Raw genomic sequence first — 23,332 nt, 5'->3', positions numbered from 1 at the left:
TGCCTTGTATGGTCTGCAAAGCAGACTGAGGACAGCTACACTAGATTTGCTTTCTTAGAAACGGCAGGTGCTGGATCAGCCCTGAACACTTGCAATGGGAAATTATTGTATTTCTGATAAATTCTTCTGGGTGATTCTGATGTGCCCTCAGGCTTGTGACTCTTCTTTCAGCTTAAAGAAGAAAAGCCCACGATTTTAAATTAAAAATCATTTCATAAGAAGATGAGACGTTCTTAGCATCCCAAATGTCAGTGATTTCGAGAGGTCAGAGGTTTTGCAGGAAATTGTAGCTCAGAGGTTAAATGACTTTCACAAGGTTACACAGAGTCGAGTTTCAGAGTGACCCTTTTGAGTTCAGTGAACCTTCTGCCTGGCTGGGTTGCCTAATAAATGGTGTCGTTTGACCTGTCAGGTATTTAGGTTTCCAAGGCTCTGCCATGAGGAACATTGTCTGAACCCAGAAGTTCTGTATGGTTGATAGGTTGATTAAATGTTTGGTTATCTAAAGATCAATTAGATAGCTGTGGTTGTTTTAACCTTTGTGGTTAAAAATGACTCAAAATGTATTAATCACATTTTCTGCTCCTTGAGAGGAATTCTGGGAGATTCATTCCATCTTAGAAGTGGAATGGGCCTTAATTCTTCAGGATCTTGCAGTGCTCTGGGCATTAACCCTGCAGCAAGCTCTTACTTAATATCATTATAAAATATAAAAGCCACTCAGCTGACCTTGAACATGAGTTAAATTTCTGCTTTCTTTTTAAGTACATTTTTTTTTAAAAAAAAATTATGTTAGCTTTCTTTAGACTTGTTTCTGAACATTGCTGCTAAAATTTTCTCACTTTAATTAATTTCTTTTTATAATGTTGGGTTTTCTTGACCTTATTTTACAACTTGGGCCCGAATGATAGCTGCAGTGTCTGAGCATGCAGACACTGTTGTTGCCCTGGGTTGCCCTGTGTCCTTGCAGGGGAATCAGTTCAGAAATCACTTCCTGAGGTCAGTGTTGAGGTTTTAGAAGTCAGCTGGGGATATGATTCAGCTTATGTCTTATCTGTTTAGATTCTCCCATAAGTTTCAGCCATCAGATTAGGTCTGTCCCTGTCATGGGGGCAGGTCATACATCCCCTCTGAGAACACTTGGAGATTGTAGAGACATATGTGTGTGTGTGTGTGTGTGTGTGTGTGTGTGTGTGTGTGTGTATTTTTTTTTCACCAAGCCAGAATTGGAAGTGGAAGTTGTGTCTGGGTTGCTGGCTGCTTTGGAGATAGGATGTACATGGATACCTAAAGTACTTTTCCCTCTGACTCCTGTCCCATGGAGGAGTCACATTCAACCAAAGGTCCTATTCACTAGCTACATTGAGGTCATCCCTCTCGAGGCTTACTCATCTTTTACAATGTGTAAGTTCAACCTAAATTTGTTTCTGGATGTCTGTGCCGTCATGATTCATCTCCTAATGCTCTCTACCAGAAGACAGGGTATAATCTGTGTTTTTATCACAGTTTAGCCTCCCAAAGTATCACAGGCACTTTTCTTTTCAATGGGTAGTTTCATTGAGCGATTCCTTGAGAAAACTCTGAACATGGGTGGCATGAGAAGTAATGCTCAGTTTCATGAAGGATGATGATGGAGATGGGTGATGGGTGTATATGAAGTACCTGAGGAATAATTAACATTACACCAGGAGCTGGGATGGAGATTTTGGGGGGGGGTCTTGTAATATAACTTGGCCTTTGTTTGCTCATCCCTGAGTGATCCATTAGATGGAAGGCAAATGATTATTGTAGAATATTATTTTAACCAGGCAAAGATATGCTACATTTGGTTATGCTGCAGAATATTACTTTAACTGTGTAAAGGTGTGTTACTTTTGGTTATGCTGCATTTGTTTATGTAAAGATGTGTTTCATTTGTTTCCCCTTGACTGCCTAAGATACCTGACTGGCCTAATAAAAAGCTGAATGGCCAATAGCAGGGCAGGAGAAGGGATAGGCGGGGCTGGCATGCCTAGGGAGGTTTCTGTCCCACCTGGTCCCTCAGTGGTTTAGTTCCAAATAAACCCACAGAGGCTTATATTAATTATAAACTGTTTGGCCAATGGCTTAGGCTTCTTACTGGCTAGCTCTCTCCTAGTCCAGTAGCCTTGCCTATACTTCCTGCCTGGCTACACCCTGCCTGTCCATTGGCCAAAACAGCTTTATTCATCAACCAATAACAGAAACATTATATTCACAGCATACAAAAGGATATCCCCCATCACTAACAGGCATATAGAATAAATGGGAGAAGAAATCTAGGCTTGGGAAGAGAGAAACAAAAAATGGAGAAGAATGGGAGGAGGAGAGAAAGGGAATACACCCAAGACAAGAAGCCATGCAGATAGATGCCAGCCAGACACCCAGCCAGACACAGAGAAGCCATAAAGATATACAGAAAGAGAGGAAGAAGGTACAAATCTCCAAGGCAAATGGTAGATAAGAGAAACAGGTGAATTTGAGTTAAGAGAGCTGGACAGAAACATGTCTAAACTAGGCCAAGCATTCAAAATTAATAGTAAGTATCCATGTCTTGATTGGGGAGCTGGTTAGTGGCCCGAAAGAAAGAAAGGAAGGAAGAAAAGGAAGGAAGGAAGGAAGGGAGGGAGGGAGGGAGGGAGGGAGGGAGGGAGGGAGGGAGGGGAAGATGTTACAGATGGTAGTGATCAGATTTAGCTTTAAGGAATGACTGTCTCCCTGTAATGTGGCATTCTTCTCTGTATGGTGTCCCATCAATGTGCAGGGGAACTGTGGGGAAGCGGTGATGTCAGGAAAGAAGGGCTCTGACTTACTCCCCCAGCTGCTGGGAATGCTGCCAGCAGGAAACCTAGGTTCTATTGCCCTTTTGTAAGGGGTGTGTGTTGGGGGGTGCCTTGTCCAAGGTCACTGACATAGTTGGTATGAATGACTGGTCTACATGGATGCATCCTGGTCCCTCTTTGCAGCCTCACCTCAGAACCTCTCTGAAGCATCATTCGAGCATCAGAATCATCCTTGCAGGATGCCTAAGGCTAGGTCAGTTTCTCCCTCAGTTCAGAAGTCACTTACCTTTCTGTCACTTTCCACATGTTTCTTTCAAGACACCTAATTAAATTAATTACTTGCCAAACACTACCTCAAAGTTGCTAGGGAGCTCAGGCCACTGGGAAATCTCTTAGCTATTTCCCTGCCCATTAGAAAACACATCAGATTTTCCCCAAAATAACTGGAGGACTTTTGCTTTATTATTATTATTATTATTATTATTATTATTATTATTATTATTATGCCATTAAAATGAAAAGAGTGACAGCTAAACTGAGATGCAAAGCAAAAGTAGAATAAGGTTGACTCCCGATGTGAACATGGCATATGGTGGTGCTTCTTTTTGTTGCTGTAGAGCAACTGGCCTAGAGCTCATAGAGCTCATCAGACTGCCTTGACCTTATGTGGAATCCTCTTGCCTCAGCCTCCCAATTTGTAGACTTGTAGGTGTGAACTACCATACTGGGCTTAAACTTCAGATACGGAGTGCCGTCTTATCTGGTTTCTCTTTGACAGGGAGTAGACATTCGCTCTAAAAGTTGATGGTATGAGGGAAAGGATGTTTTGAACTGGATACGTCTTTGTATTTTGCATTGAAGTTTGTCCTTGCAGAAGTCTAGATGAAGTCCTTGCTCAGGCCATTTCACTGTCCCCCATGTGCCACTCTGGTTGTGGCCAAGATTACTAAAGGGGCCCATGAGTAAGTGGGCAAGTGGTGCCGGGAGGCTGCATCACGGATTTCCACTAGACAGTTGCATGCTTAGTTGCTTCTAAAAACATTCTTCTCCTCTGCGGTGGGGTTCAACCAGTGTGAACCTCTCTGAGGGGACTGAAGGCAGCCATTTTGGATTGCCCAATCCGGGGTGGAAGAACAGTGTAAGGCTGGGTGAGGTAGAAGTCAGGGTGAACCTTTAGTGACACCCAGAGAACAGCTGAGAACTAGGGGAGAAATCAGAATACAAACAACAAAAACAAAGAATCCCCGACAGAACACAAATAACAAAACAAACAACTGAACAACAACAAAAACCACATGCAGACAGCTTTCTGTCCTTTTCTTGGCTCTTTCACGGAAATGAGGATGTATTCCCCAATGGGACAGCCCATCTCTTGGCATGAACTTCTGAGGATATGCAGACTTTTTTTCTGTAGGCTGGGCCACCACCCAGCTGAATCCTAGGATTAGTATGTGGGCCAGGGGGGCCCTGGTGGGATTGAAGTGAAAGAAGATACAACTATTCAAGAATTGGGTCTCTTTAACTGCTCAAGTTGTGTTGGCAAGCCAATCAATGGGCTTGGTGGGCCGAAGCTTCATGTTCCCATATATTTGACAAGTCAGGGATAGGGCTGAAAATGTGTTTTTGAGACTGACCCCAAAGGTCTACCCAGCCATTCTGGGCCTGGCAGGGAGCTTGTGCAGACTAGGGGGAGAGTGGTTGGGGCACTAGGGGGACATGTAGACATGGGGTCCCCGAAGGGACAAGGCCCTGGGCAAACAGGAGCTGGGGAAGGCTCTAAGGCACAGTGCCAGGCACTGCGAGACAGGGAGCAGAGTGCAGTGGGGTGGCCCTTGGGGACCCTGAGGAGGACCGAGACAGGAAGGGGACGACGTGCAGAGACTGAAAGTGGGGAAGACAGAGCCGGCGGGCAGGCGGGTGGGTGCCCCAGCCCGGGCGTGGGGAGCTGGGCGGTGCGGGCCGAGGCGCGGGCGGAGCGGAGGGCGGAGGCGCGGGGCGCGCGTTTGGGGCGCTGCGGCGGGGAGGGTGGCGGCCGCCGGGGCGCGCGGGCCGTGTGTGCGCGCTCTGCCTCTCCAGGAGGAAGATGGCCCGGGAGGGAAAGTTGGGGTGACGCGTGCTGCCCCGGACGCTTGCCAGGGGGCACGGAAGCGAGCCCGACCGAGCGGTAGCCACCCAGGCTGGGGGGCGCGCAGTCTGGGCGACGCCACCGTCACCGCGCCCGCCCCCTCACTGCAGGTGGCCGCGGGAGCTCCGAGTCTGGGTGGCCCGGGGGCGCGGGCGGGCGCGCGCTGGGGATCCCGGCTGAGGGATGGGCTGCGCCCCCAGCATCCATGTCTCACAGAGCGGCGTGATATACTGCCGGGACTCAGATGAGTCCAACTCGCCCCGCCAGACCAGCAGCCTGTCGCAGGGCCCCACGGCGCCCCTGCACGGCCTCTTCGTGCAGACCGACGCCGCCGACGCCATGCCCCCGAGCCGCGCGGTGGGACCCCCGGGCGCTGTCCGAGTCCGTAGGTCCCGGGCTGAGCTGGGCAGTGGCAGTAGCACGGGGTCCTCGGGGCCAGCTGTGACCACCTGCCGGGGCCGGAGGCGACACTGCTGCAGCGGCGCTGAGGCCGAGACCCAGACCAGCTACACCAGTGTCAAGGTAAACGCGAGCTGTTGTGGGGCTAGGGGTCAGCACCGGGTAGGGGGCTCGTGGCGGAGTTGGGCGATCGATTGGGGGACAGTGTTGCTGATGAGGAGTTTACTTTCCATATTTGTGGGTGGGAAAGGCCCAGGGAATTGGGGAGAAAAAGATTCTGGAGGGTGCCTGGGACCAACCCTAGCTGGTCCTGGGGTGGGGACAGGTGGAGTACAGCGCAGATGAAAGCAGTTGGGGCGGCCTGTTTCTTGCTGAGGGAGGGCAGCCTGTGGTCCAATGGATGTAGCTGGAGGGATGGGTATGCATCACCAAGAGCATGCGAGTTTCTCTGAATGAAATCCGAGCGCTGAGCTGGATCTGCATGTGGTGCAGACTAAGCACCAGGATGTTAGAGCGCCTCGGGTTCAGATTTTCACCTGCAAGTCAGCTAGGCTGGATGGAGTTCTCAGCGCAGCGGCCCGGTGCAGGGATTTGTGAATGAATAGGCTGTTTATATATTTGAAGAGCTATAGAAAGGGACTAGGCGAGAGCCAAGAGGAACCTGTTGTCACTATAGTGTTTCTCTGGGATGACTGTATCCTGGACAAAATTGAGATAACCCAGCCAGAGTTTGGAATATCAGCAGAGCCACTGCAGAGGGATGTGGTTGTCAGTTCAGGGCAGCTACCTCAGGATGGTGGTTCTGTACACGCATTGCCCAGGGGGATGGGGGGATAAGATCGTGAGGGTGTAGAAAGGTTAAAGCAGTCTCCAGATAGTTCTTAATGAAAATTTATTCCAACAGTGCCCATCTATATGTTTTCAAAGTACTTTTACATCCAAGAGGGATTCATTGTGTCAGATGTAATCGCTTTATAGCAAATCGAAGAGCAATGCCACATCTCATTGTGCACAGGAGAAAAATCACGCCTCTAAACTCTTAATGTTAGATAGACACAGCTCTTATGTAGTCAGTAGATTACCAGGGACCATTCCATGATTCCTTGACAAAGGCACAATTGTATATCTAGTAGTTAAAAATATGCTCAACAGTTGGCCCAGTGTGAGGAGGCTCCGCATCGTCCCTGGATGAAGTGCACCCACACTGGAGGAAAGGGAGGGAGGGACAAATTTCATTTTTTGTCAAATGCAATCTCTTTATAAACCTACCATTTAATATATAGCTGCTATGTGCCAGGAATAAGTTTCTTTACCTACTTTTGATATTAACAGTCTATCTAAAGAGTAGAGACCTGGAATTTATATCTTCTATGTCTATATCTATCTATATATACACATCTCTCTCTCTAATATATATATATATATATATATATATATATATATATATATATATATATATATTTTCTTACAGAGGCATGTGTGGACCAAATTTGCTTTCGTTTGTTGCTTTCTGGGTCTCCTGCCAGCACTAACATAAAGTTAGCATGAGAAAAAATTTAAAGGTGTTGAAAAAGTTATTTTTAGCAACATCCTTAACTTGGGGTTTTAAAAGGGAATTTGAAGGCCTGAGGCAGTACTTGAGAGCAGTGACTGCTCATGAACTCTGTGGTATTTTGTTTTGGTTGCTCAAGAGAAACTTATGTATTTTTGCCTTTCATAGTAGCAAGGAACTCATTTTTAGTACCTGGCAACTCTGGCTACTTGGTGTTTGTTTAGTGAAAGAAAAAGAATATGAATGAGACCATTTTTCTGTGTCTTAGTGCTTTCCTCAAGAGGCTACCTAGGAAAGCAAATGGACTGAAAGCTGATGGAGAAAATGAGCCCTGATTATTAGCATTACTATAAACTCAAATAAATCTCATGCTACTTGGCTTGAGTGTTAAAAGGCTTGACCTGGGAAGGAATTTAACTCACTTTACTATCATTAAGATGGCCAAATAAGAGCTTAATTTATTCCAAGCCATTGCTAGGAATGCTGGGAAGAGGGGTGTTACTTCAGTGATTCAACATGAATTTGCATTGCACAAGCCTCAGAAATTATACATTTGAAATTAGAGCAGGTATATTTATGCAAATGCTGTAGAACAAGTTCTCACAGAATTACCACCAAATATTTAATAGTACCCTTTAGCCTCCGGCTAATATTCTGCAGTCTTTTGCAGTCTAAAAAGTCACATGTTCTGTGCCCTTACATGGATGAGATGATTCTGTCAAAAATTTTCCTTTTCCTTTTTAGAATGAGATTCCCCCCCCCAACCCCTATGAGTGTGTGATAGTTGGCAACCATGTGGCTCCTCCTCCTTTCTGACTGCTTGGGTAGAAAAAGAAAGTCTTTGCCATTTGGTCCTATTTCCAGCAGCAGTGGGTTTCAATAGTTTTTTTCCTCCCTCTTTTTACATCAATTATAAACACTATCTTTATTATCTAGTTGGCTTCTGGTATTCCCCTGAGTGCAAAAAAAAAAAAAAAAAAAAAAAAGATGTGTGTTTGATCTCTTTCTTTTTCTAGCAATCATTTATTTCATTAAGCTTTTAGAATGATGAAGCATTATGATGTCAAACATGATGTCAACAGGAACCTTCTTGAATACCTAATTGGCAAAAAAGATTATAAACATTAATAATTCATATGCAGTGCAACAATATCACATGAGTTTCCATTTCTGGTAAGGAGTTTGTCTCCCAATTGCTGTAAAAATGCAACTTCCTAGCAATTTGTCTCTCTCTTGCTTGCCTTTTTAAAATAGTACTCTCACAGGAGACTCCTGCAGGATGCTCACTCCTGGCGTGTGCCAGTTCTCTAATTCTTGTTCAGAGATCCTTGGAGGAGACGATCGAATTTCTCTTGGGGAGGAACTAGAAATTCTTACCAGTCTTTCCCCATACCAGCTGTTGCCACTTGGAGCATCCAGGACTGAGCAGCCAGTCCTCGCAGTCTTTACTGATGTGCTCATCTTTCTCCGTCCTCAGCATAGGTGAGCTGTACTGTGGATACAGATGTAGATCCAGTTGGTGTCGTCTGTGCTGATGGCTAGCACCGTCACCACCTTCCCTTTACCACTCCCTTCATCGTGCTCATTTATTCCTTCAGAGGAAAGTGACAACCTCCACTGGGAATTAGAGATCGTCCCTAATACTTAGTGAACAAAAAGCGTAGGAGGCCAAATCTCTTCCAAAAGGGGTGTGTTTAAACCCATTATTGATGACTTCCACAACATTGTTCTCTGGCTTTCTAGAGTCAGTGAGGACAATGTTAAATTGACTCTACTTAAAGGAAAATAAATGCTTATGTGACCTGGTAGTAAATAATGAGACTTTACTAGGGAGAAGGGATTAGAGCTACTTTTTATAGTAGTTCTTCTCTTTCTAGTCCTGATTCCCAAGCCAGAGTCACCTGGAGAGCTTGTTAAAGTGCACAGTTGGTCTGGACCCTGCCCTGAGGTGTCGGATTTAGTAGGTCTTGGGAGAGGAACCTGAGAACTTGAAGTTTCAGGTTTTTTGTTTGTGATTTTTAAAGAGCTATCTTGTTTTGCTGATCTTGGGGCCACACTTGGCGATCCCATGCTTTAAATGAATTAAGTTGTTTTATAGCCCAGATAAATTGTATGTGGCCACTTATAGCAAAATGTACTGTCTATTGCTGTGGACTCAGCTCTCTCCATTTATGGAGTTAGGGTCTGGGTCTTCACAGCTCTCTGGAAAAGTCTAAGTGGGGAGAATACTGGACCATGCAGCCCACTCATGTTTTTTGAGGTTCAGTGCCCTGCAGGACCAGCTTGGGTTTACATGGATCCTGATGGTTTGCTTTCCCATCACAATCCCTTTAGCTGCCTCCGCCTTGGAGGGACCATGCCCCACACGATGGGCATTTGCAAGGTCAGGGAAGATGCTGAAATGGGGTTGGATGTCAGGCAGGATACTTACATAGTCTATTCTTCATTCTTGGAGTTCTTGCTACCCTTTTATAGTTTGGTTGTTGTTTATTTTTGTCTTTAATTTAAAGTAGACCATAGAGATAGAGTTTAGTAAGCTCTGGTGAGTCCTATAATTTAATTAATCAAGCCCAGATTATTTTCTGCTGTTGTATATTTTATCAAAATTTGCCTCCTTTCTCCCAACGCATTATCTTGCATGTGAGGCAAGCTCTGTCAGTGGACTGTGTTTCCAGACTAAGTGATCCTGTTCACATTACTTTTCCTGCTTTGTACTGCTTTGTACTAATTTTTAAGGACAACCGGATAATTCTTCTTTTGAACACCTTCCAATAAGACTTCAGATCAGAGGCTAGTATGAGTGGCACTCACGTTTATTTCCAGCACTCAGGAGGCAGGCAGATCTCTGTGAGTTCCAGGCCAGCCTGATCTACAGAGTGAGTTTCAGGACGTCCAGGGCTACACAGAGAAACTGTCTCGAAAAACCAAACCAAACCAAGAACAAAAAGACTTCAAATCCGAAAGTGACATTGTGTGTTTAGTGGTGAGACAGTATCTACTGACATCTCCCCTTGATGACCACCCAATGGAGCTCTAATGAGACGGGACAGGACACACAGGTTAGGGCAGGACAGATTCTGTGACACCAGCTTTGGTAATGGACCAGGAATCTAACTAGCAAGGAGAAAGTGAGTCCCACAGACCCACTTGGGAGTACAGAGTCTCAAGACTGGAAAGCCAGCTGGAGAGGAACAGGTGAGAACTTAGGGTCAGTACAACTTAGAATTTGGGGACTTCATGGAGGTGCCAGCCATTGAGCTAGGATGAGGTTTCTGATGGAGGAATACAAGTATTTACTCTCTGCTTTTGTGGGATCTCTGTTGGGTAGGAATTTCTGCAGCCAGCCAGAGGCTACAGGAAAGCATTTCACTTGGATGAGGCAAGATGAGCCAGTCACATCTTCCTTGCTCCCTGATTCAACATTGTCTGGGCAGCAAGCAGAACTCACACGAGATAATAATGTCATAAAAAGCTACTTCTAAGTTGCTGGTAGAAGGACAGAAAGTCCATGAGTGAGGCTACAGGACCCTCAGACTTGAAAAAGAGAACTACTACTACTCTAGGAGGATTATGGGGTGGGAGTGGTTATGGAAACCCAAGGAATCAAGTCTATAGAAGCTTCCAGAAGCTGCGACCTTAAGGAAGCATGTGAGATCTGTGACCAGTGGATGGGTTGACAGTCTTAGCTGGGTGTGAATATGTGTGTGTGTGTGTGTGTGTGTGTGTGTGTGTGTGTGATTCATTGCTTATATTTCTGGCCTAGTGACTGGTACTGAAATCTCTCTGGCGACCCTGGCTAGAGACCTCTGAGTGCTGCCTTTCATCTTCACTGTCCCTGATGACTTTGGCTTCTCTGCCCTAGCTTGTTTCCCCTCCCTCGGGGCTCAGGGTGGGTAGAGAATTCAACACTGCCTCAGCAGGCATTGCAGATCCAGCTGGCCACTTGATGCAGTGGCATCTTGTAAGACCTTCAACTTCACCATGCCCCTGCCCCTGTTTCTACTTTCCTACAGTCTCCATGCTTCTTTTCTCAGTCCCCGAGAGTGAGAGAGATGATTTTTAAATATGTGCTTGTACGGTGGTATTAGCAATAAAGAATGTACATTTTGACTTTGTTTTAAAGTGTTAAGATGTGTGTTGGTATCTTTATTAATTACTTATTTGGGGGGCTTGAGATTGAACCCAGGACTCTCACATACTAACCAAATGCTCTGCCATAGATGTGAGGGGCAGGGTTGCTTTTATACTACAGTGGGAGCCTTGGCGGGTATCAGGTCTAACGGACAATACCACAGCTTGAGGACTTGTAGTCTAGTCTGCTTTTCTTACTTGAGCATTGGCAATGGATGGGTTCTCCTCTGTCCCCCCCCCCCCACACATTGAGTTTTACTTAGGATTTTCTGACTCCCCTGGTTTCCATTCATCTCCCCTTTTGTGCTTCCTTAGGGGTGACCCACAGAAAAATAACTCCCACTGTGGGATGCCACTATTCTGCTCACAGTATGTTCTGAGAAACTGGAGATTGCTGGGGTGAAAATCAGGAGTGATCTTATTCTCAGCTAATCCATCAGTGAAAGAAGGCAAATTTTGAGGTGTGTCTTGTTTCCAAGGCAATAGTGTAGATTTTTACTTGGTAAATAAGGTGGATATGAAGACATTAGCTGTTACATCCCCACAGTTCCCTGACCCTCACATCTACACTCTTCACCCTTACTCTACCCCAAACTACAAATCCTTGTTTCCATTCTTAAAATGAGGAAAATGGGGTCTATGGCGAAGGCTGGGTGGTTAAGGGCTCTCACTGCTTTTGCAGAGGACCCAGGTTTGGTTCCCAGCATCGATATGTCAACTCACAATACCTAGGGCAGGCACCAGATACTAGACTAGTATGCACTTACAGGCAGTCAAAACACTCATAATACACACTAAATAAGAAGATACATCTTTAAAATATGAGAAAGTAAGCTGTTACAAATGGAATAAGCCGCTCAGGGTAAGATTGAACCCAACCCCAAGCACTTATCTTTACTGGTTCTCTGCACACAGTCTACCCCTAGGGGAGATGACATGGGACCTGTGGACAAGACCCATGGGAGTTGGTGCTGGAGTCCAGCTCTCTGTACAGGGCGGAGGGCAGGGAAGCAGGGTGCCCCGAGAGTGCAGTTGTTCTTCACACACATGTACAGTCACCCCGTCTATCTGCTTGGCCTAGAGTGCTGTTTTGATGTTAGCAGAGGATGTGCAAGGCATGTAGGATTCATGTAATCAACACACAAAATCTTTTCATTGATCTTGATTACAGTGGCATACTCTACCACGGTTCAGGGCTAATATTCTTATGGTTGCCATCATTATCTTGGTAACTAAAATAAGATTAAAGTTGAGATTTGGGTTATGTAGCTTTTTAAAAACATGGTATTGTTTTCTGTTGGAACATCAAAACCACACTTGCTAGTGGATTGACTTGGCCAGTGTAGACTAACTGCACTTACAGAGACGTGCTTGGCGGGACCTGGAATCAGCACCTCTCATGGATTTGGTCTGCTTCATCTGGAATTCTGAAAGGGAAAGACACAGAAGAACCCTTCTGAGTGAGAACCCATGCTGGAGTGGGGCTCATGGGTCTGTACAGGGCAGAGGGTGATGACCAGCACCTTGCTTCTGTCCTGAGATGGTCCAGCATGGGATTCTCTGATGTCAACTTCTAAGCGGAAGCCTCGTTCTAGAACGGCTTTGAAGGGGTGCTGCTGGCTTCTGGATGCTGTTTTGTTGTTCTAGGATGATGTATGCTACACCTGGGAAGATGTACTGTAGGTCCAAAACCTGTACAGTTGTCTTGTGAGTCACAGAGTGAGAGAAGACCCTGAATTCTGGAAGAAGTTACGGGAAGACAAAAGAGACTTACAAGCAACCTATTACACAGAATGCCATATAGTAACTTAATTGTTTTGCACTAGAACCACACAAACATGATGCTCAGGAGCTATCTAACGAGATCCAGCTGGCCTGGGTCTTGCTGTTGTAGAGCAGGCTGGCCCCAGGTTCTGGATCTCCCTGCTTTAGCCTTCCCAAGTACTGGTATTGCAGGTATGTGCTGCCACACCCACCAGAAAAGAGAGGCATAGCCATGAAAGCCAATGGCCTGGCAGCCCTGACCTCACCCTCTAGTGGTCTTTGGATCATGTGAGAGACAGTCTTGCCTAAGACACTGGGTAGCTCTGAGGAAAGCAGAAGTCACTGATTGCAATCTGAGGTGAGCCTCAGTTAAAACTAGAAGTTTTTGTATATAACCAGTGGAGGGTAATACTTAGAAGAATGATAATAAATAAAAGAACCAAGTTCCACGAGCATGTTTGGATGGAGATACACACATGTGTACATGCATCCACTCACCTGTGCACACATGCTGGTGCACACATACATGAATGCATACATGCCCACACTCATACATGCACTTTCAGACACACTCATACACATAAGCACAAACATATACACTCACACATATGCATACACATATACACACACATATACTCATACAATGCACACATGCACATATACATGCACACATGCACACACATGTGTACACATACACACCATCTGCTGTGGGACATGTGATATGGAGAGAATGTTTAGGTGGACACATTTGCACATGGTTTCTGGCTCTCTCCTTCCAAACTGTGAAGTGGTGTCTGCAAACCCAATTGCAGTCTCCCTCACCCTTTGGTGTCACAGAGGTCTCCCTGTCCCTGGAATGGTGGCTTAGAACCATATGGAGCCCAGTGTCTTTCTCTAAAGTGGTCTGACCCATGGGGACCTCAAAACCTTGAGACGTGCTGCATCCAAAAAAGCCTCATATTGCTGGATGAGCTGGTGAGGACAGGGTCAATGGTCTGTTTAGTCTGACTTCCTGAAGGGCACTGGATGGAACCCCACACTATGTTCCCTCCTGATTGTCCAGAGTTATCATGAAAGAAGAGATACTTCCAAAGGCTAGAACATCTGTGTATCCAAGTGAGAACTCGAAATCCCGAAGAGCAAGCAGGACATGGTTCAGATTGGTGTAAAGTGAAGGTTTTCACGTTTCTGCGTGGTTTATAAGCAAACAAATCTCAAACCACTTCTAAGGCCCATTGCTGATCTCAGGAGTGAATTTTCATATAGAAGCAATGCCCTATGTGGCATTTAGGGTTCCAGGTCAGCACGAGAAGGGTATTTAACCAACCTGTCCTGTGGCTGTAGTGTTGAAACGATGCTGCTGTGTGAGAGACATAAAATTGAATTAGGGCTTGTTTCTTTTCTGTGGTTGTCTTTTGGGAGAAGTGGGTTTAATTAGAGGGTGATGCAGGTGAGTTCTTCAGGGAGCAGCTGCAGGGAGGAGTCATGGGACTTGATCCTTAAGTGTGGGTAAGCCAAGGCTTGGTGGCATTACTAATTCACAGAGCTAGGAAAGACCCGGAGGCATGTGCTTGGATGGCTTGATCGAGTTCAGGTCCAGCACAGCCAGGAGTCTAGAGGTGGCGTCTGTCAGATTGTTCTCTATTCATTGTGCTGTTTCACTGGCAGAAAAAAGAAGTCTGCCTAAGTTTCATATTTTCTTTTTCACCTACACAATATTTCAATATGCATTTGTTTTCTTTTTATTTATTCTTCTCTCATACAATATCTCCCAATGGCAGTCTCCCCTCCCAGCTCCTCGAATCTCTCCTTTCCCCCAGCTCCTCCCATCAGAAAAGAGCAGGTCTCCTAGGGATATCAACCTAACACAGTATAACAAGATGCAATAAGACTAGGTGCACACCTTCATATCAAGGCTGGGTAAGGCAACCAAGTAGGAGGAAAAGAGTCCCAAACTCAGGCAAAAGAGTCAGAGTCACCCCACTCCCACTGTTAGGAGCCCCACAATAACCCCAAGCTACACAACCATAACGTATATGCAGATGGCCTGGTGCAGACCCGTGCAGTCTCTATGAGCCCCTGTGAGCCCTGCTTAGTTGATTCTGTGAGCTGTGTTCTCCTGGTGTTCTTGACCCCTCTGGATCCTACAGCCCCTCCCCTACCTGGCTCTTCCGTGGAGTTCCCTAACGTTTGGGGGTGGGTCTCTGCATCTGCTCCTATCACCTCAGTATTTGTTAAGCCATAAGAACCTTTTAGAAATCTCAAAGTCATGATGAAGCAGTGATTTCGTGACTCCTTAGTTTAGACACTCCAAACCATCCATGTGTGCTGCTATCCAAGGCCCTCTTGCCTGTTCCCTTCATTTCTCTCTTTCCCCCACTTTGTGACCCATTTGTTGAGGGACTGAGGTTCTTTGTCCTGTAGACTTCGTCTCAACCTATGTTTTACTTGCTGTATGCCAGGGGGGCAGCTAGTGTGTTTCCTTGCCTTCTGTATTTGCTAGGAAACGACGGTTGGATTGACGATGCTCTGTTTTGGTCATGGAGGTTGGATAAATACACATTATGTTTTTTGAGATAATCATTTCTCCCTTCCATTTTTCTCTCTCCAACCTTTCCCATATACCTCTCTTGGCTCTCTTTCACATCCGTGGTCTCTTTTCATTAATTGTTACATGCATACATGTGTCCACACACATATATTTCTAAATATAATTTCACTCAGTCTGTATAATGTTATTTGTATGTATGTTTTCTGGGCTGACCAGTTAGTGCTGGAGAACCAATTGGTGTGATGTTCTTTGGGGAAGACTATTTCTCCCTCTCTCACATTTCCTTATTTGTTTATAGCTTTGGCATGTGTATTGCTGTTGTCTCGTTCAGCTCATGTTTGGGTAGTCATGTTAGTGAGGCTTCATGAGTGTAGTTTCTGATGTTACTCCCTTATCCTCTGTCCCCTTGATCTTTCTGACCTCTCTTCCGAAATGTTCTGCAAGCCCTTGGTTCAGGAGCTGCTTTGTAGACGCATTAAACACACATTTTCCATGGTATTGTATCCTCTCATCAGGAAGCACACAACAGTGCCCTCTTCTTGGATGCCAATCATCACGAGTGACCACTATTGGATGTACTAGCTCGTAGGGGCTGGGGGATGATAATGTCCCTGCTCTATCATTTCTGGTTCATTTATCAGCTGGAGTAATTCCACAAAGATTACTCTTCTTTCACAAACTATTCAGTTTCCCTGGGATACAGTTTCTATAGAAAAGACATGAAAAGCCTGATGTCTCCAGTTTTCCTAATAATGAGTTGGTTCTAAAACTCTCCTCTAAGGTGGTGAGGAGGACTTTTTGAGTGTTTGTTTGCTTGGTTAGTATAACTTTGAATACTTATGGGTTTAACACAACATATTGTGTGTTAAAGCATTGTAGCGATTAGCCTTAGTGCTGCCAAGTTGACCATTTTTGTTTAGAGCAGTTTATTCAAGATGGTGAGGAGCTTTTTTCCCCCCAGTTGTTCCAGCTAGGTTGGGTACATTTTCTTCTTTAGTTCTAATGCATTTACTATCGATGAAGCTTCAGTGACCATACCAGAGGAATATCTTGGTGACCACCCTGGCCATATTACAGAATCTTTCTTTCTGTTTTGTGTTTGTTTTAAGACAAAGTCTCCAGGATAGTTTTTAATTGAATATGTAGTCCAGAATAGGCTTGGACTCATGGTGCGCCTCCTGCCTCAAACTTCTGCAACCAGACTCCTATTATTTGTAGTACCTTTCCTGTAATGTATTTTGTGGTACCCAAAGGGCAGCCTGGGGTGATGGAATGGTTTCCACTGTTCTAGCTTGAGATTTATCCCTGCCTGCATTAGTTACAGTTGTATTGCTGTGACAAAAATACCATGACCAAATAAACTTTTAGAAGAAATGAGTTATTTGGCTTGTGGTTCCAGAGGAATAAGAGTTCATCATGGTGGAGAAGTATGGTAGGGAGCAGCAGGCATGGTGGCAGGAGCTCATATCTCCTATGGCCATACAAAGCTGAGAGCGTGGACGGGAAATGCTGTGAGTCTTTAAACTCTTGAAGCCAGCCCTTCAGTGACGTAGTTCCTCCAACAAGGCCAGACCCACATTTTTTTTTTTTTTCAAACAGCACCACCAACTGGGGGACTAACTATTCAGTTATATGAGCCTATAGGGGACATTCTCATTCAAAACACCGTCATCCTACACAAATCTTGGGAACCTAAAAGATCCTTGCAAACTCTGAGTAGTGTATTGGTACAAGTGTACAGAGGTACAGTTTCTATAAATAGGCTCCCAAGAGTGGGTGTATGGTAGAGGTGGGACACAGAAATGAGCCAAACATAGCTCTGGGTATTGGAAGCTTTCAGTGTGTGTGTGTCTCTGTGTGTGTGTGTCTGTGTGCGTGTGTGTGTGTGTGCGTGTGTGCGTGCGTGTGTGCGTGTGTGTATGTGTGTGTGTGCGCGCGTGTGTGTGTGTGTGCGTGTGTGCGTGCGTGCGTGCGTGCATGTGTGTGTGTGTGTGCGCGCGCGTGCGTGCATGTGTGTGTATGTGTGTGTGTGTGTGTGCGTGTGTGTGTGTGTGCGCGCGTGCGTGCGTGTGTGCGTGTGTGTGTGTGTGCGCGCACGTGCGTGCGTGCATGTGTGTGTATGTGTGTGTGTGTGTGCGCGCGCGCGCGAGTGTGTGTGTGTGTGTGTGTGTGCGCGCGTGCGTGCGTGCGTGCATGTGTGTGTATGTGTGTGTGTGTGTGTGTGCGCGCGCGTGTGTGTGTGTGTGTGTGTGTGTGTGTGTGTGTGTGTAATGTGTGTACATGACACAAGCTGGTGTATTGGCCGGTTGGCAGGAGTTAAGAGTTAGAGACTAAGTTCTGTGAAATGAAGTTCCTTTCCTTGGGGAGCATGACCAACCGTGAGCGGAGGGGTAAAGTCACCAAGGAGCAGGCAAGTATGCAGCCACAGGCTCTGTAACACCCAGGGTCAAGAAGCAGAATAATTAAGATTCATGTTCTCAGCCAACAGCTCAAGGCTGCCAGATGTATATATGCCAGAGTCCAAGAGAACCTATTAAGGCTGAGAATGAGGGCCGGTGGCATTGCTAGCGGGGAACTTGCTTAGGTTACATCGTTTGCAGGCTACCAGATAGGGTTTGTCTTGTATCGATGCTTCAGAGCAGCATTGTCCCATGCATGTGTAATGTCAGGCACAAATGAAACCCACATGGAAGGTGTTGAATTTTCTATAACTAGAATTTTTAAAATATAAAGGCAAATATATGAATATGACTGATATGGTAAGAATATTATCATATCAATATAACATAGAAATTAAGATAATAATTGACATTCATTTTTAGAAAATTGGAACTAAGTCTTTGAAATCTGCAATCTATTTTGCAATTATAATGCATCTCTGTATGGACTAGCTACCTTTATAGTGTTCAATGGGCGCACAAGTAGCTGCCACCATGGAAAAGGGAGCAAAAAAGTAGAACTTCATTATCAGGGTTATCAAAGAATTTCAGTTGGGCTTGGTAATTTGACAAGAAATAGAAAACTAAATTGTGTTGGTTATTCTTTTCCCCCATTCATTTTTTTTTTTGCATTGTTCGGACTGGGAGTCTCCAAACACTGCCTTCTTGATGCCTTTGCTGGGTGGGCTCTTCTTAGATACTGCACGGAGATAAACAAGAAATTAGAATGTAGGAGAAAGGATGAGATGAGAGCAGAGGTGCCTGCTAAGGGGCAGTGGTGGCCCATGTAGGGTGCCAGCACCACCCCTCCTGATAATCAGTACCAGTGTGGGCGTTTAGGTTCCCACCCACGGTGTGCACAGTTTTGCGCCTATGCATGCTACCTCTGTATCTCTTTAGTTCCTCCAGTCCCATTCCATGTTTCAGTCATCATCTCTACCCTCCTTTGCGAACAGTTCTCTATGAGAACCATTATTTTCCCATCTTAGTGTGTGATGAATGCATTCTTGGTTTGCTACCAGACACTTAGGGCCTGAAGTCAGAGAGAATTAGACTATCATCTCCTGTATACTACCTACTTAGTTCCCTGACTTGACTCCCTTTCACTCCCTTCCTCTAAGGAAGATAGGATGGTCAAGCTCACAAAGTTACTGTGTATACAATATGCTGCTGTTAGCTCAGAGTATAGCTCTGTGTTAATAGTTAAGAGATAACAACATGGGAGTCAAATTTGAAAGCTCATCAATCTATCTATCTATCTATCTATATCTATATCTATATCTATATCTATATCTATATCTATGTATATTTTGTCATGGAAAAATCCAGACAAGAGCACAATGACACTCCATGTTCACACCAGCTGGCTTCAACAGCTTCAAAATCAAGCCTTCTTGCATTGATACCACCCACCTCCCCCCACCCAGCTCTGTGATTATTTTAAAACTAAAGCACAATATTACATCAGCTTTTCAAGTCAAAACTCTGAAAAAATATACCCATCCTTCTATTAGCAAGCCGCCAAGATAAAGTAATACCTTAATGTTATTAAATACTAAGACAGTGTTCAGATGTCCCTAACCACCTCATCAACGTTTTCATTTTCAACATTTTTGTTTTGCTGGTTCTTTAGAGTGAGACCCACCCATTAGAATTACTTGACCTGTTTCTTGAGTATCTTTTCAACTTTACCCTCCCTCTCTCCTCTTCCCCCGTCAGTTTATTTGTTTGAAGGAACTGGGTCATTCATCCAGCCAAGTTTCCCACATCCAGCAGAGTTTCCCACAGTCGTTTTCCCCCCTCAGATTACATTCCTGTGTGTCATTTGCCACGTTCTTCTGGCCCTGGGTTCCCTGTGTAGTCATGGTCACCTTCAGAGGATTCATCAGATCTGAGTTTCCTTCCTTCCTTTTAGAGAGCTAGTGTTAAGGCCGTGTTTGTCTTTATGGGGAGGCACATCATGTCTGGTCTGCTCTCTGGCATGTGGACAACCATTGCTGCTTGCTGTACCCATCCATTAAATCCTTAGGTTTGCCAGGTGCCTCCTTCTGTCTAAAGCACTTCTGGGATGATTCCATAAAGAGAAACTTCATTTCACTAACCCTTGGGTTTCCTTCAGGAACAGATCATGTAGGAAAGGGAAATTTTTTTTGCTCCAAGATAATCAGTGACACATTCCATCTCGTATAAACTTGATTGTTTATAGGCATAAGGGGGTTCCAGGTCAACTGCAGTTCCTGTCCCCACTGATGCTCTTTGTCCACATGGATGCCTGTGTCCTTTTCATCCTGCTCTGGTGACATTCAATGTGTTCTTGTTCTTAGGTCTGACAAGATGTTCCAGGCTCAGGGTGTTCATTCCCTGTTTGTAATCTAGACTCAGTCACTTCTTCCAGGAACCTGGACTTTTTTTTTTTCCATAAAGTGAGGTTTAGAGGTATGATCTGGACAGCTAGCTGCCCTTGTTTAGTGAATTGGTCTTTGTTTTTGCACTTTCCAGGTAATCATAGCCAGAAATTGAGTATTTTTAAAGAGGAAAATGTACCATGGGTTTTAACTTTCTATTCAAGTTTAAGAACTAAGACATTTTTTTCAGCTCCACTGAGTTAACATGTCTCCACTCAATGTGACACACTCATTCTGACCAGCTTCATCAAAGTCATTCTTTCCTTTTTCTTTTTTCTATTCGGAAAGACAGAAGTACATGAGTCTCAGAAGGGCAGTGACCAACATTGTGATCAATATGACCATGGGAAGGAGCTTGATATTTTGAATAATTTAATGTCAGGGTCATATCTTCTTGTGGAGATCCGGATAAAACATTGTGCTTTTGAGTAATTTTAATAAGTTCCCTTTTGTGTTTCTTTGAGTTCTTTGTTTCATTTTACTTCTGATTATTTTTAAAAGACTTGATTTTGTGCTATAAAACCCAAAATGATTTATATGTCCCAAAGAAAAATAAAGAAAATATATTCAAAGAAGTTTAGTTTCTGTGTTCATTTCTTAGATTCTACTTTCTAGATAGCTATATTCAATTTTATGAGTTTTATAGCATTTTAAAAATAAGCATGCTTATGACCTCCATACGTTATATTCATGTTATAGTATTAACTCACTGTTCTCTTTTCACTTAGCATTATATTCTGGAAGAAACGTCAATGAAATTTGTAAAGGTAGTCTTGTCCTTTTTTATAGCTGTATAGGATAGCATATGGATAAATTGATTTATTTAGTAAGTTTCACTGATCTTATTTTTGGGACTTGCATACATGCATACATTTAGGACAAGAAAGAGGAAATTTCCCAGAAAGGGCATTGCAGACCCACTCACAGCAATGACTTCTGCTGGACCACAGGGACTTTGCCTGGGGTCTGTGTCTCTCCAGTCATAAACTGTTAATACAGCTTTAGTTCAAGCTCAAGCTTCATGTCTCCAGCAGGGCATTCTCTGATTCAGACTGATTCTTGTCTATTTTCACCTAGCTATAAACCCAGTTTTCATGTACCTGGGGAGTCCTTGGGTCTTTTCCTAGGAAAGGGTGTATACCCCCACTTTTAAAAAATATTTATTTTATTTTATGTGTATGAGGGTTTTGCTTGCATGTATGTCTGTGTGCTATGTGTGTTCCTGGTAGCTGCAGAGGTCAAAAGAGGGTGTCAGATCCCCTGGAAATGGAGTAATGAAGAGTTGAGTTGCCATTTGGGTGTTGGGAACCCAACCCAGATGTTCAGTGAGTGCCTGTAAATGCCATCCCTCCAGCCCACGTGCTTGCCCTGTGGATGGTAGTGAAATTACATATGGAAATGTCCCTTCCTGTCATAGCAGTAAAGTGACTTGGGAGGAATGGGGACTCCTTTTCATCCCTTCTTTCCTCACCACTTAGCTCAGAGAACACAGACCCTGTCAGAGCACAGAGTCTCGGGGGCTCAGCACTTACCCGTTGTTGGCTTTATTAGATTTATTTTAAAAGTGTGGGTGTAGTTGTGTATGCATGTGCACATGAGTGCAGGTGTCTGAGGAGGTTGCAAGAAGGTCCTGGATCCCTTAGAGCTGGTGCTGGGACTCAACCTCTGGTTCTTTGTAAGAGCCATTTGTGCTCTTTTAATTAGTGTATGTGGTGTGTGTGTGTGTGCCTGCATGGGTTTACATGCATTATGGCACACAATGGTGTGAGCCACCATTGGGGTGCTGGGAACTGAACCTGGTCCTCTGCAAGAGCAGCAAGTGTTCTTGACTACTGAGCCACCTCTCACTATCTGCTGTTTTAAAGAAGTTCCTTGAGCGCTCACAAAACTTAGAGTATGACTGATACTTCATTGATATTGATCACCAAGACCTTAGTCAGGTTTTTGTCTCCTGTGTTAAAAATGGAAGGTTGATGAGATGGCTCTATTGATAAAAATACTTGCTGGGCAACCCAACTTCAATCCCTGGATCCCACTTAAAGATGGAAGGAAAGTATCAACCCTCTTGTCTTTACATGCTATATACACATACACATCATGCATGTGTGCATTCATACACAAAGACAATAATACAAATAAAAATTTAAGTGCTTAAAAATGTAATGCATGGGTGTGTGTGTGAGTGTGTGTGTGTGTTCCTTTGTGTGTTTCAGAACTTTCAATTCTTGTGATAAAATCACAGATCTGATTTATGGTACATTTCCTAAAGAGATGTTTTATGTTCAACAGCATCTGCAAAACTGATTTTGTTTGTTTTCTTTACACATATACCTATCAACTTTATCAGCTAGCAATGTTCAAGGTGGTTTCTTGGCTCACAACAGTGGGGATGAATTGAGACACTGAGATAAAGTTGGGATGATGCAGAGGCAGGAAGATAGGAGGAACAGGAAAAACGAGACAGGAAATAGGAACTAGAATGAAAGGGAGAGCTGGGGTGTGGGGCAGAGACAGGAGCTGAAGGATGCAATCATACTATAGAGAGTGACTATGGGGACTGTAAGATGGCTCAGGGCTAAGGGTGCCAGCCCACCGAGCTAGATGACTTGAGTTCAATCCCCAGGTTGTGGAAGGAGAGAATCAACTCTCCATGTTGTTTCTGACCTCTACATACATGTTGCACGCGCATGCCTCTGCCATTAAATAGAATCTTAAAGAACTTTTGAAAGAGTGAACATACATGTCCAAAAGAGGTGATCTTGGAGGAGGAGTGACATAGTGTGAGTCACTGAGACTGGAGGGGGGCTGGTTCAAGCTGCCTCTAATTAGGAGTAGGAAGCAACATTGGGATTAAAAAAAAATGCAAGAAATTTAAAGCAGGGGTAACTCAGTCCTACAAACTTTATTCGGGGCTCAAATGAGCATCAAACACTGAATATAAAGATGAATAAGGTAGTTGTCTCCCTAAGGAGCTTCTATGCCAGTTGGGGTGTGAGGATGGCATACAAAATCACTTTTCTATAGCCTGGAACACATCACCGAAGATAAGGATGCTCCCAGTTCTGTAATGAGGCATGGCTTTTCTGGATCCTCTAACTCAGGGTGTTTTTATCAGGCTCCAGTCAAGGTGGTATCTATCCTGGAGTCTCCTGAGAAGGCTCAAATA

The 23,332-nt window shown here is 44.5% G+C and overlaps 1 protein-coding gene across 8 annotated transcripts in view; it reads left to right on the top strand.

Annotated features, from left to right (window-relative positions):
* Positions 1 to 23,332, top strand: part of Pde8b (phosphodiesterase 8B) — a 196,819-nt gene that overhangs the window by 22,421 nt on the left and 151,066 nt on the right. For 6 of the 8 annotated variants that reach the window (XM_051183000.1, XM_051182996.1, XM_051182994.1 and 3 more), the window contains exon 1: positions 4,807 to 5,448. The exons of the other annotated variants lie outside the window; for them this stretch is intronic. In XM_051183000.1, coding sequence (XP_051038957.1) covers positions 5,110 to 5,448 — 339 coding nt within the window. In that variant the 5' untranslated portion in view covers positions 4,807 to 5,109. Of the gene's footprint in view, positions 1 to 4,806; positions 5,449 to 23,332 lie in introns of those variants that run through there. 8 annotated transcript variants of the gene reach the window in all.

Source organism: Phodopus roborovskii, unplaced genomic scaffold (genome assembly GCF_943737965.1).
Source record: "Phodopus roborovskii unplaced genomic scaffold, PHOROB, whole genome shotgun sequence".
NCBI classification, from domain to species: Eukaryota; Metazoa; Chordata; class Mammalia; order Rodentia; family Cricetidae; genus Phodopus; species Phodopus roborovskii.
The sequence above is the reverse complement of the archived record's forward strand: the minus strand, read 5'-3'. Positions and strand labels throughout refer to the sequence as shown.